This window comes from Mesoplodon bidens (genome assembly GCF_964165515.1).
Source record: "Mesoplodon bidens genome assembly, chromosome: X".
Classification (NCBI taxonomy): domain Eukaryota; kingdom Metazoa; phylum Chordata; class Mammalia; order Artiodactyla; family Ziphiidae; genus Mesoplodon; species Mesoplodon bidens.
In genome coordinates this window covers 87,103,914-87,121,738 of record NC_138163.1, presented here as the reverse complement: position 1 = coordinate 87,121,738, position 17,825 = coordinate 87,103,914, and the positions used below count along the sequence as shown (strand labels likewise).

Sequence of the window (17,825 nt, the reverse complement as noted above, 5' to 3'; positions counted from 1 at the left end):
ACAGAATAATTGTGAAACTTAAATGAGAGAATGCATGAAAAGTGGTTAATATAGGGACTGGCAGGTAGAAAGCTCTTTGTTTTATTACCAGTTTTATTTTTCTCTATTACCAAGCAACCACAGCCTCAGAATATTAGGAGGGCTGATAACTGTACTTAACAACAAGGGAAAATGTTGATGGGGGTGGGGGTTCTTTTCACATCTTGTAACCCTTGCAGAGGGCCTTATTTCTTAAATGAGGCTTTTGGAATCCTCCTGTGAGCTTTGACTGGCTACAGTGACAGTGCATTTCCTTCCCCCTCTCAGCAAATACCAACCAGCAAGCTGCGATAAGAGAAGTGCAGCCCACCCTCTTGTAATTCCTCTGGAGATCCTAACCGGGATTTGGAAAATACCGGATATGGTCAAAGAACCGTCCCGGGTTTTGTACCAAACCAGGCCCGGAACAAGACATTCCAGCAGTTTAGTTTCTGGAAAAGAGGGCACCCAGAATTGCCCCAGCCTCTATTCACCCCTCCCCAGTAACACCAGCCAAATTGGAGCCTCGGACTTTATTTATGAGAAAGGCTCTGTAACCCAGGATACAGACTGAGCAGGGCTGGCAGACTCATGCTGGGGTCTGCAGCTTAGCATCACTAGGCCACTGACATGAATATGGAAGTGTTTTCTGCAGCAAAGGTAAGCTTTTTTCCCCTCTCTTTCCAAACCCTACCTTGCCCTCCTTTCTTTGAAGAAAACCTTTATTCAGCTTGGTTTAGGGGAATCCTGGGCCACTAGAAGAGAAAGTCAGTGACTGAGAAGTTGGAGGAAGCATGGCTTGGTGTGCAGGAAAGTTAAAATGGACAATACACTCTCTTTGCTCCTCTCACCAAAATGGCCAGGACCACACTGGCTCAGCTGTTTCAGAGACGATCCTGGAGTTGTAGAGAGTAGTTAATATTCCTGTTGAAATAGTGTGCTCATTTTCTGTCTCACAGTTTGTGGGGTTTATTGAAGTAATGGATCTGAGGACTACATAAATGGGAAGCTCAAGCACTTAAAAATGATCATTTAGTTTCATACTTTGAGATCCAGATTGACACAGAGTAAGGCAGTAAATTATAGCTGAACTAAGCTATCAGCGTAAAATCTGAATTATTTCTCACACTTAGTGCCTAAGTAGAAGAAATATTTTAGAAAATATGGGTTCAAATTCTGGCTTTGCCAGTAACTGGCTGCTTGACTTTGAGCAAGCCCCTTCATCTCTCTGGTCTCAGGTTTCTATATGTCACATCAGGGATTGAAAAAATATAGTTTCTAAAGGTTTTTATGGATGTATGTATCTCAAATACATTCAGTTTTTTACTGAGCATCTACTGTATTCTAAGCCCTTTGCTAGGGGCTCATATATCCATTATTTTGTTTGAACCTCAAAACAATCTTGTGAAATAAATATTATCCCCAATTTTAGATGAGAAAACTGAGGCTCAAATAGGTGAAAGTGACCTGTTGAAAGGTCACATAGCTATTACAGGCAAGAAAGATAATTTGAATCCAGGTCTTCTAGTTTCAAATCAGTATACTTTCTATTATACCACAACTGGGGTGTGAGGAAATAAAGAAACCTCCTTAATACAAATGCAAATATGTAGTGAAATCATATTGTCCCAGGAACAGTATGGTGATAATATACTGGACATGATTGCCAGGCTAGAGGATCTTAGGTTCTAGTACTAGCTCTCAGGACTTCAGGTGAGTCTCTTCCTCTGTGGGCCTCCATTTTCCCATCTCTGACATACTAAGATACAGTGATAATGATTAAAAAATAATATAAATTGTACTTGTACTACTCTTTTGAGACTTTAAACACTCTCCCCATTTTCCCTTCCAGTAAAGTCCCATACCCACTGAAGGTGAGAAAATCCCCTATTTTGAGTCACAAGGTAAAGAAAAAGCCACACAGCATTAAGAAAGCGGAGGACCAAAAGGTCAATCTTGATGGAGGGTTCTATTAGTAAGACTCCTGAAATTGGAGATGAAACCTCAAGGATAGCTCAGCATTTCTGTGTCCAGCTGAGTGATTCTTTGTCTAGGATGAGAGTGTCCAGACCAGTCTATTCAAACTCAGAGAGAAAAGAGCATTTTCTCATTAAAGGAACAACTTGCAAATTCTAGGGGAAACAGTGATGCAAACTGTCATGGATGATGGAGACCAGGACCAGGTAACATTGGGATGCCAGGAAAGGAAGTTTTGACTAGTCTCAGTGTACACTGACTAAACTATGTCTAATTAGAAGCATCCCAGAAATCCCTTCTCTCTCTCTCTCTCTCTCTCTCTCTCTCTCTCTCTCTCTCTCTCCTCCTCCTCCTCCTTTGAGCACCTCTTCCTTTTGCCCTCTTTTTTTACTCTCCTCCAGGATTCTTGCTCACCTTATTTCATTTCTCCTTTTACCTTTCCCTTTTATTTTTCCTCCTCAGTCTGACCTTTCTATAAGACCTCCTCCTGTGGGCTCAGCTGAGAAAAAAATAGCCCTGTCCAAGTGAAAAGTTTATGTAGGGCTTTCAAATCCTTCACCTCATTTTATCTTCATAGCAAACTAATAGGAAGTCCAAAGCAGAGATTATCTCCATTTAAGAGATGAGGAAATCAAGGCTCAAGAAACTAGGTGACTTGTTCCATGTCATACAACTAATAAATGATGAATTCAGAACTAGAATCTATTTTTCTAGAGTCTAAAGACTTTCAATTTTACCATGAAATATCCAAGTGATTCTAAAAGAATGTTATGGGCTTTCCCTTTCTTCTGTTTTATAATGATAAACCAAGTTTAAAAAAAACAACAATAAAAGTAGCAACAACAAATGCAGCTTTGGGAATAAAAAGGGAAGTTAGTGACTAGAAGAAATGAAAACTTATACTTATCAGATACCTACTAACTCCTTGGTTCTATTTCTTTCAAACACAGCTGAAAACAGCACTCAAACCTAAGTTTATCTGACTCAAAAGTTCTGGTTCTTTTCATATATCATTTTCCTTCCAAAGAAATTAATCTCAGCCATATACATGTGCCTATATGCTTACAATGTGTTATTGTATATAGGAACTTATGAGTGTGTATGTGTTATGGCTATCCATAAAATGTTAAAGCTTTGTGATTCTGGCAATTTTCATTTCTAAAGCTATTTCCTTGTCTGTAATAATCATAGCCACTAGTACTTTTTGATCTCTTGTGCACTTGAGTATTTATTTGTGTTCTATTCATTTACAGATCTTAAGTTATTTAATCCTCACAACTACTCTGAGATGTAGCAAATAATATTAATTCTATTTCAAAGATCAAGACACTATGGCTTGAGAAGTGAAGCAGTTTATCAAGTCACAGAGCTAGGAAAAGCGAAGCCAGGATTTGTTTAGGCAGTCTGATTTCAAAGCCTGTGTCCTCAATGCAAAATGAGGAAGACAATCCTTATCTCACAAGAATGTGAGAATTAAATAATATGGAAGATATGAAAAACATACTGTACAGTGGAAAGTGCTAGGCAAATGCTAAGTTGCATTTTTCCCAGGTTCTATTTTCTAGTCCTTTTGGTCATTAGTCACCCTTTGAATGCTTTTTCATTTACTGCTGAAGTTCTATACCAGTCTCTTCTGGGAATATTTCCAAGTTAACCATGTGCTTCTTCAATTGTGAAACTCTTAGCTGGGACAGTTTTCTCTCTACGTGAGTTTAAGGCACAACAGGCTTGCTGACACCTCTTTGATAAGGAAGCTTGAAGCGGGTGCATGTTGCATTCAGATTCTCATTGAATCAAGGACACTCCCTCTTTGCTGAGGACATGCTATTTGTGTATCCATATGTGGTACTATATGTTGGTGCGTGTGAATGCCCCTGTATTTCATCAGTGAATGTGAGAGCTAGAAAGACTCTTTGAGAACTCTTTATATAAAACATTTTTGTAGTTCTGTGTTTTTGCATTTCATTATATTCCTGAAGATCCATGACCCCCCAAAAGTAAGTTATAGTCCAGCTCTATTATATTATGGATGAGAAAACTGGGGCTCACTAAGGTCACTCTTTGAACCAGTGGCGAACTTGACTAAAGTCAGCTGGTGGGAAAATGTGTGTCTATGTTGTTTTATGTCACTTTAGCAGTAGCCGTTTACATTACACCTACAGGGTCCCCATCACCATATCTACCAGTAGATACACAAAGACCTCTAAGATGTGACATCCACGCTCAAGGAGTTTATATTCCAATCTGGTAAATAAAGACAGTTCATGAGGCAGGTTATGAGACAAAGAAAATAATAATACAAAGTTTGACTTCATGTATTTGGGTGTTATAGAGAGTAAATAGTTCTTCAGAGGACAGTGATATGGAGAGGCTAGAGGGGGCCTTCTGGAGCAGTTAGGATTTAAGTTAGCCCTTAGAGTTGAAATATAGAACATAAGATGTGTGGGAGACAGTAAGGATAAATTAACAAACTGTCACCAGGAGGGAGAAGGAAGAGGAAGAAAACCAACATTTACTGTCTGTTATGTTCTAAACACTAATTGTACTGGGGCTTTTTCATGTAAGTTTTCTAATTTATTTCTCCAAGGCTTAATTAGATATATTTTATAGATAAGAAAAGAGGTCCAGAGTGGCTAAATATCACTCAAGACTACACAATTGGTCAGTAAGAAAGCCAGGTTTTAGGAAGAGGAATCCAAGAACAGGTCCTCCCACATATCAAGGGCTTTCTTCCAAATGTCATATGAAGACTGGATATTACACACTTGGGCCACTACTTTGTGTGGAGGGGTCTGAGAATATGTTGGGAAATCTATAGTTCTGTTTATCAATCAGGATAAATATCTGGGGATTTCCTATCCTCTTGTGAGTCTGTGCATATTTTTGATTTTCTATTTTTGATTAATTGTCCCTAATATCATGTGCTTAGGTTGAGGATTTAGTGAAATAATTTATATATATAAAAAAAGTGAGCATCACATTTAGTGTGTAGTAATTTCTGCATGAATGATAGTTACCATCATTATTATCATCATCATGAATGATATTGATTAGATGGATCTCTGCCCATATGAATATATATGTCTGTTTCTGGAAATGATCATAACTACATATGATTGCATGTTTCAGAGTGTATGGGGTTTTCTCAGATATAACTATAGCTATAGGCATATACAAGCATATCTTGGAGATATTGTGGGTTTGGTTCCAAACTACTGCAATAAAGTTAATATTGTAATAAATCTTCACACAATTTTTTGGTTTCCTAGTGCATGTAAAAGTTATCTTTATAATATAATGTAGTCTATTAAGTGTGTAATAGTATTACATCTTTAAAAATGTACATACCTGAATTTAAAAATATTTTATTGCTAAAACGTGCTAAACATCATCTGACAATACAGAAATGCCACAGACCTTCAATTTGTAAAACACACAATGTCTGTGAAGTGAAATAAAGTGAAGCACAGTAAAACAAGATATGTCTGTAAATGTTTTCTGTGTGTGCAAGTATATTTTGTGAAAAGTATAGCATGGTAATTAAGAACATGTAAACCTGAAACTAACATAATATAGTAAGTCACCTATACTTCAATTGAAAAAAAAAACATAGACACTGGACCCATACTTCCTTGAGCTCACAACCCAACTCTACTGATTGTTAACTAGGTAAACTTGGACAAATTATCTTATACTGCTACTCTGTGGTTTCTCCTTCTATAATATGGGGATAATAATGGCATCTGCTTCATAGTGTTGCTGTGAGAATTGAATGATTTAATCTGTAAAGCACTTAGAACAATGTCTGACATGTCATGCACACACTATAAATATTGATTTTTATTATTTTTTTAATTGAAGCATAGTTGATTTACAATGTTGTGCTTGTTTCTGGTGTATAGTAAAGTGATTCAGTTATATATATATATATATATAAATATATACTTTTTCAGATTCTTTTCCATTGTAGGTTATTATTATTATTATTATTATTTTGAAAGTGACTAAGGTCCTATGTGACACTGTGGTTCTAGTGTGGATGTAAGTGTCTGCATCTCTGCTTTTAGATAAGACTGCGTGTGTCTATGTATATGCAAGTGTATGTATATGTGTGTTTATGTTATGTAGCCTGTGTTTCTGGGATTGACTGTAGCTGTGTATAGTATGACTGAGTACTTCATATCAGCCCCAAAAAGTCTAACTGCCTGGCTGATGTATCAGAATGAAAGGTTAGAAGCTTAGTTCTAACTCTGACTCAAGAGTGAACACATTAAATGGATTTGTGCATGGCAGAGAACCAGCAGAGTACATTTCTTCTGATAAATGTGCTAAGTTCACAGCTTAGTGTATTTTTACAAACTGAGCATACCCATGTAACCAGTAAGTAAATCAAGAAACAGAACATTTCCTAGAAACCTTCTTCCTCTGCCTTACTAGTCACTGATCCCTACCTTAAGAGAAAACATTATCCTGGCTTCTAACAGCATAGATTAGTTTTGCCTGATTTTGTACTTTATATAAATGAAATCATATGATGTGTACCCTTTGTGTCTGGTTTCTTTCTGTACCACTGTATTTGTGAGAGGCATCCATATTTTCATGTACAGTGTTACTTTGCTCATTACCATTGCTATATAGAATTCCATTATATGAGTAAAATATCCTCTACTCATCCATTACAGTGTTCATGGACATATTGACTGTTTCCAGTTTGGGTCTATGAACATTCTAATAAATGCATTTTGGTGAATTCTCATTTGTTTTTAAACACAGTTCATAGAGGATGGAAAGTGGCAATGGTGAAAACAGAGACACAGGGAGAATTAGTGACCTGATTTGGGTACTGAGTGAGTCAGTGGCTCAATCGGGCTACTGATGCCTGTTTCCTAAGTTTTGGGCCAGAGTATATTCTTCTTTCTACATTGCTGAAGAAAATGGATCCAGATTTCTCTTCTGAGGAAAGTGATACACAATTGTCAGTACAAATGATTTTTAACTTTGTCCTCCAAAGTCCAATGTGTAGAGATCCTTGAACATTTGTTGAAAGGAAACAGATAAGGCAGAGATTCTAGGCTAATCGGTTTTTGTTTTCTCAGTCACTCAGTCTGCCTCTTGCCTCTTTACTTTTCCAGACACATGCAAAGCCCCTTTGTTCTCTTTCTTCTATACCGGCAGCTATTCATTTGCCAGTTTCCCAGAATAATGTGGGCCATGGAGCCAGGCCATCTTCTATGGGCTCTGCTGTTCGTGCAACCCTTGTGGCCCCGACTGACTGATGGGGCCACTAGAGTCTACTATCTGGGCATCCAGGACGTGCAGTGGAACTATGCTCCTAAGGGAAGGAATGTCATCACGAACCAGCCTCTGGACAGTGACACGTAGGTTTAATCTCTTGTGGAATTAGAGATGGAGTTAGGGAGGGGCACTCTTGAGGTCAATAGGTAGCTCTTGAAGACCTTTCCCCAGGGTGTGGTTGCAGCCAGCTCCTGATCTCTCTGGGCCATAAGCCCAGTGATACATTTCCTGAGAAGATGACTAGTTGACTCAGGAGCCAGTATCGCATATGGAGTTCAGTTTTCCACAGTGAGGTGCCTAAGTATTTTTAGGGTCCTAAAGGTCATTCCATATTGCCTTGACTCTAAGGTGATATCCACAATGCTGTTTTAATAATAGGTATTTAGCTTTTAAACAAGAAAAAAACATGATATATATACAGTGTTTGTAAGATGTGTGTAGTATATGTATGCTGCCATAGTTCAATGGAACTATACTGATTTAAGATATGTAAAAATGTGAAAAAAATAAGATCAGCCTTAGAATCAAGGAAAGAACAGCAATAGCTATCACTTATGTAACACTTTGTGACAGGTACCGTACTAGAAATTTATATACTTTGTCCCACCTAATTCTGACAGAAACTTTAGGAGGTGAGTATGAATAGTCTCATCTTATAGATGAGAAAACTGAGGCTCAGGGAGATCAAGTGACTTGCCCAAGTCCAACAGCTAATAAACAGAGAGCTAGGATTTGAACCTGGGTAATGTGGATGCAAAGCTGGTACTCTTCTCACCATTCTGCCTCTCACAGATCCCACAGGATTAACCTTTCTTGATCTTAGAGCTTTGCAGGTGTTCCACAAATGCCCATTGAAAAAATCAAATTAATGTATTAAAAAATCTTTTGTGATCATGAATTGCTTTGTCTCTCCAAAGCCTCAGAGTTTTCCAAAGTTGACTGTAACATCTCAGAGCTCTCTAGGAAGAATTAGAATAAGAAAAACAGCTCTCTTTTTTAACAAACCATTTTTCTACTCATCTAGTTTTGGAGTCACAGAGTCTGTATTAAAAGTATCTTTGAGGGATAACTTTGTTATCCCCTTCTCCAATACTTCGAAGTAATAGTTAACATTTATTAAATTTTTACTATTTTCCAGGCACTTTTCTAAACTCTTTATGTATTTTAATTATTTTAGTCACCAGTAATAAGTGGTACCATGGCTATCTCCATTTTACAGATGGGGAAATTATGCACAGAGAAGTTAAGTAACCTGCTCAAAGTCCTACAGATTTGGAAATGGCAATATTGGCATTTAATTGAAACTTCCTGGCTCCAGAGTTTGTGAACTTAACCACTATGCTATAAGACTTCCCATATACAGCAGGGCAACACTAAGTTAGGCCACCTGGATAGGGAGTTGATCACTTAAAAAGAGTCTGTCCATAGTTGGTTGCCTCCCCATTATTATATATTAGGCTTTACTGAGAGAAATTGTCTATTTTGTAGGAAAAAAATTGCTCAAATATCTGCAAATTCATATGGTTTAACTTAATACTTCTCATTGTCTAACAATTAAATTCTAACGTAAAGCTTTCATGTTTTGATCAGTACAATCCCATTTCCTCTTGTTTTGCCCTAAAAAAAGATGGACACTTTTTGGTCAGCCACCTCTGGAAAAAAAGGCAAAATTGTGGCTTTCTCTTTCCTTCCTTCCCAGAGTAGCTTCCAACTTCCTGAAGTCTGACAAGAACCGAATAGGGAGCAGATACAAGAAGACCATCTACAAGGAATACAGAGATGGTTCATACATGGATGAAATTGTTCAGCCAGCCTGGCTGGGCTTTCTGGGGCCAGTGTTGAAGGCTGAGGTGGGAGATATCATTCTTGTCCACCTGAAGAATTTTGCCACTCGTCCCTACACAATCCATCCCCATGGCGTTTTCTATGAGAAAGACTCAGAAGGTAAATCAGCCCATCCTTTTTCTCCTACCTGCAACAAATATCCCTTTTTCTTTACTGCCATCTGAGAGAGAGGAGCTGGGAATGAAGATAGTGTTCCTTTTTGATCTGAGGTGGCAAGGACTCTCCTCAGAGAAAATATGGCTGGGTACTGTTATCAGTTCTGCTATTCACAGACTGTGTCACTTTGGGCAAGTCACTGTCCCTCTCTGAACCTCAAATTCTTCATTAAGAATGTAGAGATTCAATTTACCTTTTATCACAAAGAATTACTTGAATGGCTTTTCCATAAAATATTTGACTGTGTTTTGAAAAGAGAGGAGTGTTCTGTGAATGTAAGGGAGCGATATTCTTGTGCCACAGTCTTCCAAAAGGCCTATTGTTTTTCTTAAGAGGGAGATCGGTTTACTCATCTGTATCTCCTACTATCCCAGGCCCAATGGCCTATAGTACTGACACAACGGTGAGTGAGGGGAATAGAGAGCAAACTCAGAAGGTCTTGACTTGACCATTAACTCCCTGTGGGCAAGTTATTTTCCCTCTGTTTTCTCTTTCATAAAATGGGAAGAGAGCAATTGATCATTAAGTTGCCTTTAGATGGAAATTCTGTGATTGTCTTCTTTCTGTTTTTCAAAGTGAGTGCTTGAAGGAAGGTAATTTTTTTCTTTTCTCTTGCCCCCAGGTTATTGGCTTTGCACTAGAGCCTTACTAGGTTAGACTGTATAGCACTTTCTGTGGTCATAGCTCCTTCCCCAAGGGCTGCTACCATTCTACCCACTGTTGATTTGAGGTCTAGCGTTCTTGGCTAGATATTACCTGAATCTGTGCCTTCCTTAGGTTGTGAGGAACACTGTGCTGAACTTTAGAACTCTACCTTCCACAAGACTGGAACTAGGTATTCCATACGTCCCTCTCCCGGCTTGTACATCTGCCAGGCTCCTTCTCACTCACCCTGGGACTAAACATATGCAATTTCATTTTCTAGGATCCTTATATCCAGATGGTTCCTCTGGTTGGCTGAAAGCTGATGACTCTGTTCCCCCGGGAGGCAGCCACATCTACAACTGGACCATTCCAGAAGGCCATGCACCCACTGATGCTGACCCAGCATGCCTCACCTGGATCTACCATTCTCATGTAGATGCTCCACGAGACATTGCTACTGGCCTCATTGGACCTCTTATAACCTGTAAAAGAGGTATAAGCCCCAAATGTGAGCTGTGAGATACAGTTTGGGATATCTAGGGGAAGCAGTGATATTGCTGAGTCACCTACATATTAAGCAGCAGCCTGGGGAGTGTTAATTTAGCACCCTAGTTTATTAATAGGAATAAATCCTGCCAAACTCCCCTTTTCACTGTTTTTTCTATTTCACTACTTGTTTTTTCTAAAAACAAACAAAAAACAGAAACAAAATACTTAAAAAACACTTTGCTACTTTCTTTTTTTCTTATTTTACTTAAAAAAAACTCGAATTAGTAATGATGGAAGTCAAGTTACATAAGAGTAAGTTTAACAGCCTGTTGGATAGGATTGGAAGTGTAGTCATCAGAATTTGGGGAGGATTGTGGGTTTGGTTTGAAATATGATATGTTTAAGGTGTAGTCAGGCCTGAAGACCTGTGTGTTACAGGAGTGTGGTAAGATCAAAGCCCTGAGTTGAAGATATAGGCAGCGATGGTGGGAAGGAATTATTCTAGATCCTATGTACCTCACCATCAAGTCATAGGTTCAACTGAATTGGTGGTTTCATGTGGGGAATTTAGAAATAGAAATTAGCAGCAGAAGTCTCTACCTACTTTTCTGTTTCTGATAGACTCTTAGGGCCCCTTTTTTTCTATTCATTAATTATGAGTACCCCTTACAGCTTACTGTTGCTAAAGAAAGAAGGTATTTTTTTTAACATCTTTATTGGAGCATAATTGCTTTACAATGGTGTGTTAGCTTCTGCTTTATAACAAAGTGAATCAGTTATACATATACATATGTCCCCATATCTCTTCTCTCTTGCATCTCCCTCCTTTCCACCCTCCATATCCTACCCCTCTAGGTGGTCACAAACCCCCGAGCTGATCTCCCTGAGCTATGCGGCTGCTTCCCACTATCTATTTTATGTACAGTAGTGTACATATGTCCATGTCATTCTCTTACTTTGTCACAGCTTATGCTTCCCCCTCCCCATATCCTCAAGTCCATTCTTTAGTAGGCCTGTGTCTTTATTCCCAGCTTACCCCTAAGTCCTTCATGACTTTCTTTTTTTTTCTTAGATTCCTTATATGTGTGTTAGTATATGGTATTTGTTTTTCTCTTTCTGACTTACTTCACTCTGTATGACACACTCTAGGTCCATCCACCTCACTACAAAAAAACTCAACTTCGTTTATTTTTATGGCTGAGTAATATTCCATTGTATATATGTTCCACATCTTCTTTATCCATTCAATTGTTGATGGACACTTAGGTTGCTTCCATGTCCTGGCTATTGTAAATAGAGCTGCAATGAACATTATGGTACATGACTCTTATCGAATTATGGTTTTCGCTGAGTATATGCCCAGTAGTGGTATTGCTGTGTCATATGGTAGTTCTATTTTTAGTTTTTTAAGGAACCTCCATACTGTTCTCCATAGTGGCTGTATCAATTTACATTCTCACCAACAGTGCAAGAGTGTTCCCTTTTCTCCACACCCTCTCCAGCAATTATTGTTTCTAGATTTTTTGATGATGGCCATTCTGACCAGTGTGAGATGATATCTCATTGTAGTTTTGATTTGCATTTCTCTAATGATTAATGATGTTGAGCATTCCTTCATGTGTTTGTTGGCAATATATATATCCTCTTTGGAGAAATGTCTATTTAGGTCTTCTGCTCATTTTTGGATTGGGTTTTTTGTGTTTTTTTTTGTTGTTGTTGTTATTGAGCTGCATGAGCTGCTTGTAAATTTTGGAGATTAATCCTTTGTCAGTTGCTTCATTTGCAAATATTTTCTCCAATTCTGAGGGTTGTATTTTGTTCTTGTTTATGGTTTCCTTTGCTGTGCAAAAGCTTTGAAGTTTCATTAGGTCCCATTTGTTTATTTTTTGTTTTTATTTCCATTTCCCTAGGAGGTGGGTCAAAAAGGATCTTGCTGTGATTTATGTCATAGAGTGTTCTGCCTATATTTTCCTCTAAGAGTTTGATAGGGTCTGCACTTACATTTAGGTCTTTAATCCACTTTGAGTTTATTTTTATGTATGGTGTTATGTAGTGTTCTAATTTCATACTTTTACTTGTACCTGTCCAGTTTTCCCAGCACCACTTATTGAAGAGGCTGTCTTTCTCCACTGTATATTCTTGCCTCCTTTATCAAAGATAAGGTGACCATATGCGGGTGGGTTTATCTCTGGGTTTTCTATCCTGTTCCATTTATCTATATTTCTGTTTATGTGCTAGTACCATGCTGTCTTGATTACTCTAGCTTTGTAGTATAGTCTGAAGTGAGGGAGCCTGATTCCTCCAGCTCCATTTCTCATTGTCAAGACTGCTTTGGCTATTCAGGGTCTTTTGTGTTTCCATACAAATTGTGAAATTTTTTGTTCTAGTTCTGTGAAAAATGCCAGTGGTAGTTTGATAGGGATTGCATTGAATCTGTAGATTACTTTGGGTAGTAGAGTCATTTTCACAATGTTGATTCTTCCAATCAAGAACATGGTACATCTCTCCATCTGTTTCTATCATCTTTAATTTCTTTAATCAGTGTGTTATAATTTTTTGCATACAAGTCTTTTGTCTCTTTAGGTAGGTTTATTCCTAGATATTTTATTCTTTTTGTTGCCGTGGTAAATAGGAGTATTTTCTTAAATTCAATTTCAGATATTTCATCATTAGTGTATACGAATGCAAGAGTTTTCTGTGTATTAATTTTTTAGCCTGCTACTTTACAAAGTTAATTGATTAGCTCTAGTAGCTTTTTTTTACTTTAATTTTTCCTCTTTTTATTAAAATCCTTCCCCTCACCCCCATCTGTCTTAATGTTAGAATTTCTTTTTTTATTAGTTTCTGCTTTATAGCAAAGTGAATCAGTTATACATATACATCTGTTCCCATATCCCTTCCCTCTTGCATCTCCCTCCCTCCCACTCTCCCTATCCCACCCTTCCAGGCGGTCACAAAGCACCGAGCTGATCTCCCTGTGCTATGCAGCTGCTTCCCACTATCTATCTACCTTACGTTTGGTAGTGTATATATGTCCATGCCTCTCTCTCACTTTGTCACAGCTTACCCTTCCCCCTCCCCATATCCTCATGTCCATTCTCAAGTAGGTCTGTGTCTTTATTCCTGTTTTACCCCTAGGTTCTTCATGACTTGTTTTCTGGTAGCATCTTTAGGATTCTCTATGTACAGTATCATGTCACCTGCAAACAGTGACAGCTTTACTTCTTTATTCTGATTTGGATTCCTCTTATTTCTTTTTATTCTTTGATTGCTGTGGCTAAAACTTCCAAATCTATGTTAAATAAGTGTGGTGAGAGTGGGCAGCCTTGTCTTGTTCCTGATTTTAGTGGATACATTTTCAGTTTTTCACCCTGAGGACAACGTTGGCTCTGGGTTTGTCATATATGGCCTTTATTATGTTGAGGAAAGTTCTCTCTATGCCTACTTTCTGCAGGGCTTTTATCATAAATGGGTGTTGAATTTTGTCGAAAGCTTTCTCTGCATCTAGAGATGATCATATGTTTTTTCTCCTTCACTTTGTTAATACGTTGTATCACATTGATTGATTTGCGTATATTGAAGAATCCTTGCATTCCTGGAATAAACCCCACTTGATCATGGTGTATGATCCTTTTAATGTGCTGTTGGATTCTGTTTGCTGGTATTTTGTTGAGGATTCTTGCATCTAAGTTCATCAGTGATATTGGCCTGTAGTTTCTTTCTTTGTGACATCTTTGTCTGGTTTTGGTATCAGGGTGATGGTGGCTCGTAGAATGAGTTTGGGAGTATTCCTCCATCTGCTATATTTTGGAAGAGTTTGAGAAGGATATGTATTAGCTGTTCTCTAAATGTTTGATATAATTCGCCTGTGAAACAATCTGGTCCTTGGCTTTTGTTTGTTTGAAAATTTTTAATCACAGTTTCAATTTCAGTGCTTGTGATTGGTCTGTTCATATTTTCTATTTCTTCCTGGTTCAGTCTCAGCAGGTTGTGGATTTCTAAGAATTTGCCCATTTCTTCCAGGTTGTCCATTTTATTGGCATACAGTTGCTTGTAGTAATCTCTCATGACCCTTTGTATTTCTGCAGTGTAATTTGTTACTTCTCCTTTTTCATTTCTGATTCTATTGATCTGAGTCTTCTCCTTTTTTTTCTTGATGACTCTGGCTAATGGTTTATCAATTTTGCTTATCTTCTCAAAGAACCAGGTTTCAGTTTTATTGACCTTTGGTATCGTTTCCTTCATTTCTGTTTCATTTATTTCTGATATGATCTTTATGATTTCTTTCCTTCTGCTAACTTTGGGGTATTTTTGGTCTTCTTTTTCTAATTGCTTTAGGTGTAAGGTTAGGTTGTTTATTTGAGATGTTTGCTGTTTCTTAAGGTAGGATTGTATTGCTATAAACTTCCCTCTTAGAACTCCTTTTGCTGCATCACATAGGTTTTGGTTCTTTGTGTCTCCATTGTCATTATTTTTTATTCCCTCTTTGATTTCTTCATTGATCACTTGGTTATTAAGTAGTGTTCCATTTAACCTCCATGTGCTTGTATTTTTTACAAATGTTTTCCAGTAATTTATATCTAGTGTCATAGCGTTGGGGTTGGAAAAAATTCTTAATATTATTTCAATTTTCTTAAATTTACCGAGGCTTGATTCATGACCCAAGATATGATCTATCCTGGAGAATGTTCCATGAGCACTTGAGAAATATGTGTATTCTGTTGGTTTTTGATGGAATGTCCTATAAATATCGATTAAGTCCATCTTTTTAATGTATCATTTAAAGCTTGTGTTTCCCTATTTATTTTCATTTTGCATGATCTGTCTATTGGTGAAAGTGGGGTGTTGAAGTCCCCTACTATGATTGTGTAACTAACGATTTCCTCTTTTATGGCTGTTAGTATTTGCCTTATGTTTTGAGGTGCTCCTATGTTGGGTGCCTAAGTATTTACAATTGTTATATCTTTTTCTTGGATCGATCCCTTGATCCTTATGTAGTGTCTTTCTTTGTCTCTTGTAATAGTCTTAATTTTAAAGTCTATATTGTCTGATATGAGAATTGCTACTTCAGCTTTCCTTTGATTTCCATTTGCATGGAATATCTTTTTCCATCCCCTCACTTTCAGTCTGTATGTGTCCCTAGGTCTGAAGTGGGTCTCTTGTAGACAGCATATATATGGGTCTTGTTTTGTTTCCAGCCAGTCTGTGTCTTTTGGTGGAGCATTTAATCCACTAACATTTAAGGTAATTATCGATATGTGTGTTACTTTTCCCATTTTCTTAATTGTTTGGGGTTTGTTATTTTAGCTCTTTTCCTTCTCTTGTGTTTCTTGCCTAGAGAAGTTCCTTTAGCATTTGTTGTAAAGTTGATTTGGTGGTGCTGAACTCTCTCAGCTTTTGTTTGCCTATAAATATTTTAATTTCTCCATCAAATCTGAATGAGATCCTTGCTGGGTAGAGTAATTTTGGTTGTAGGTTTTTCTCCTTCATCACTTTAAATATGTCCTGCCATTCCCTTGTGGCTTTCAGAGTTCCTGCTGAAAGATCAGCTCTTAACCTTATGGGGATTCCCTTGTGTATTATTTGCTGTTTTTTCCTTGCTGCTTTTAATATGTTTTCTCTGTATTTAATTTTTGATCTTTTTATTAATACGTGTCTTGGTGTGTTTCTCCTTGGATTTATCCTGTATGGGACTCTATGTGCTTCCTGGACTTGATTAACTATTTGCTTTCCCACATTAGGGAAATTTTCGACTATAAGCTCTTCAGATATTTTCTCAGTCCCTTTCTTTTTCTCTTCTTCTTCTTGGACCCCTATAATTCGTATGTTGGTGCATTTAATGTTGTCCCAGGTGTCTCTGAGACTGTCCTAACTTTTTTTCATTCTTTTTTTCTTTATTCTGCTCTGCAATAGTTATTTCCACTATTTTATCATCCAGGTCACTTATCCGTTTTTCTGCCTCAGTTATTCTGCTATTGATCCCTTCTAGAGTATTTTAATTTCATTTATCTTGTTGTTCATCATTGCATGTCTCCTCTTTAGTTCTTCTAGGTCCTTGATAAATGTTTCTTGCATTTTCTCTATTCTATTTCTAAGATTTTGGATCAACTTTACTATCATTATTCTGGATTCTTTTTCAGGTAGACCACTTATTTCATCTTCATTTTTTAGGTCTGGTGAGTTTTTATCTTGCTCCTTCATCTGCTGTGTGTTTTTCTGTCTTCTCATTTTGCTTATCTTACTGTGTTTGGGGTCTCCTTTTCACAGGCTGCAGGTTCGTAGTTCCTGTTGTTTTTGGTGTCTGTGCCCCATGGCTAATGTTGGTTCAGTGGGTGTGTAGGCTTCCTGGTGGAGGGGATTAATGCTTTTGTTCTGGTGGATGAGGCTGGATCTTGTCTTTCTGTTGGGCAGGTCCATGTCTGGTGGTGTGGTTTGGGATGTCTGTGGCCTTATTATGATTTTTGGCAGCCTCTCCACTAATGGATAGGGCAGTGTTCCTGTCTTGCTAGTTGTTTGGCATAGGATGTCCAGCGCTGTAGTTTGCTGGTCCTTGAGTGAAACTTTGTCTTGGTTTTGAGATGGAGATCTCTGGGAGATTTTCACCTTTTGATATTACATGGAGATGGGAGGTCTCTTGTGGGCCAGCGTCCTGAAGTTGGCTCTCCCACCTCAGAGGCACAGCATTGCCTCCTGGCTGGAGCACCAAGAACCTTTCATCCACACGGCTCAGAATAAAAGGAGAAAAAATAGAAAGAAAGGAGGAGGATAAAATAAAATAAAGTAAGATAAAATAAAATAAATTTATTAAATTAAAAAAATATTATTAAGGGAAAAAACGTTTTTAAAGTAAAAAAAAATATATGGACAGACAGAATCCTAGGACAAAGGGTGAAAGCAAAACTATAAAGACAAAGTCTCACACTGAAGCATACACATACACACTCACAAAAAGAGGAAAAGGGGAAAAAATAACATATCTTGCTCTGAAAGTCCACCTACTCAATTTGGGATGATTTGTTGTCTATTCACGTGTTCCTCAGATGCAGGGTACATCAAGTTGATTGTGGAGATTTAATCAACTGCTCCTGAGGCTGCTGGGAGGGATTTCCCTTTCTCTTCTTTTTTTGCACAGCTCCTGAGGTTCAGATTTGGATTTGGCCATGCATCTGTGTGTAAATCGCCTGAGGTCGTCTATTCTGCACCCAGACAGGACGGGGTTAAAGGAGTAGCTGACATGGGGGCTCTGGCTCACTCAGGCTGGAGCGAGGGAGGGGTACGGATGTGGGGCGAGCCTGAGGCGGCAGAGGCCAGCATGACATTGCAGCGGCCTGAGGCACACCATGCATTCTCCCGGGGAACTTCTCCCTGGATCACCAGACCCTGGCAGTGGCGGGCTGCAC

General features: G+C 38.1%; 1 protein-coding gene across 3 annotated transcripts in view; it reads left to right on the top strand.

The window, feature by feature from the left end:
• Nucleotides 1-471: 471 nt before the first annotated feature.
• The window catches only part of HEPH (hephaestin), a 103,606-nt gene continuing 86,252 nt past the window's right edge, over nt 472-17,825 (top strand). Inside the window, exons 1-5 of one of the 3 annotated variants that reach the window (XM_081221929.1) lie at nt 472-678; nt 4,158-4,242; nt 7,171-7,373; nt 8,990-9,234; nt 10,217-10,429. In XM_081221929.1, coding sequence (XP_081078055.1) covers nt 7,198-7,373; nt 8,990-9,234; nt 10,217-10,429 — 634 coding nt within the window. In that variant the 5' untranslated portion in view covers nt 472-678; nt 4,158-4,242; nt 7,171-7,197. Of the gene's footprint in view, nt 679-4,157; nt 4,243-7,061; nt 7,374-8,989; nt 9,235-10,216; nt 10,430-17,825 lie in introns of those variants that run through there. The other 2 variants (XM_081221928.1, XM_081221927.1) reach the window with 2 other exon arrangements.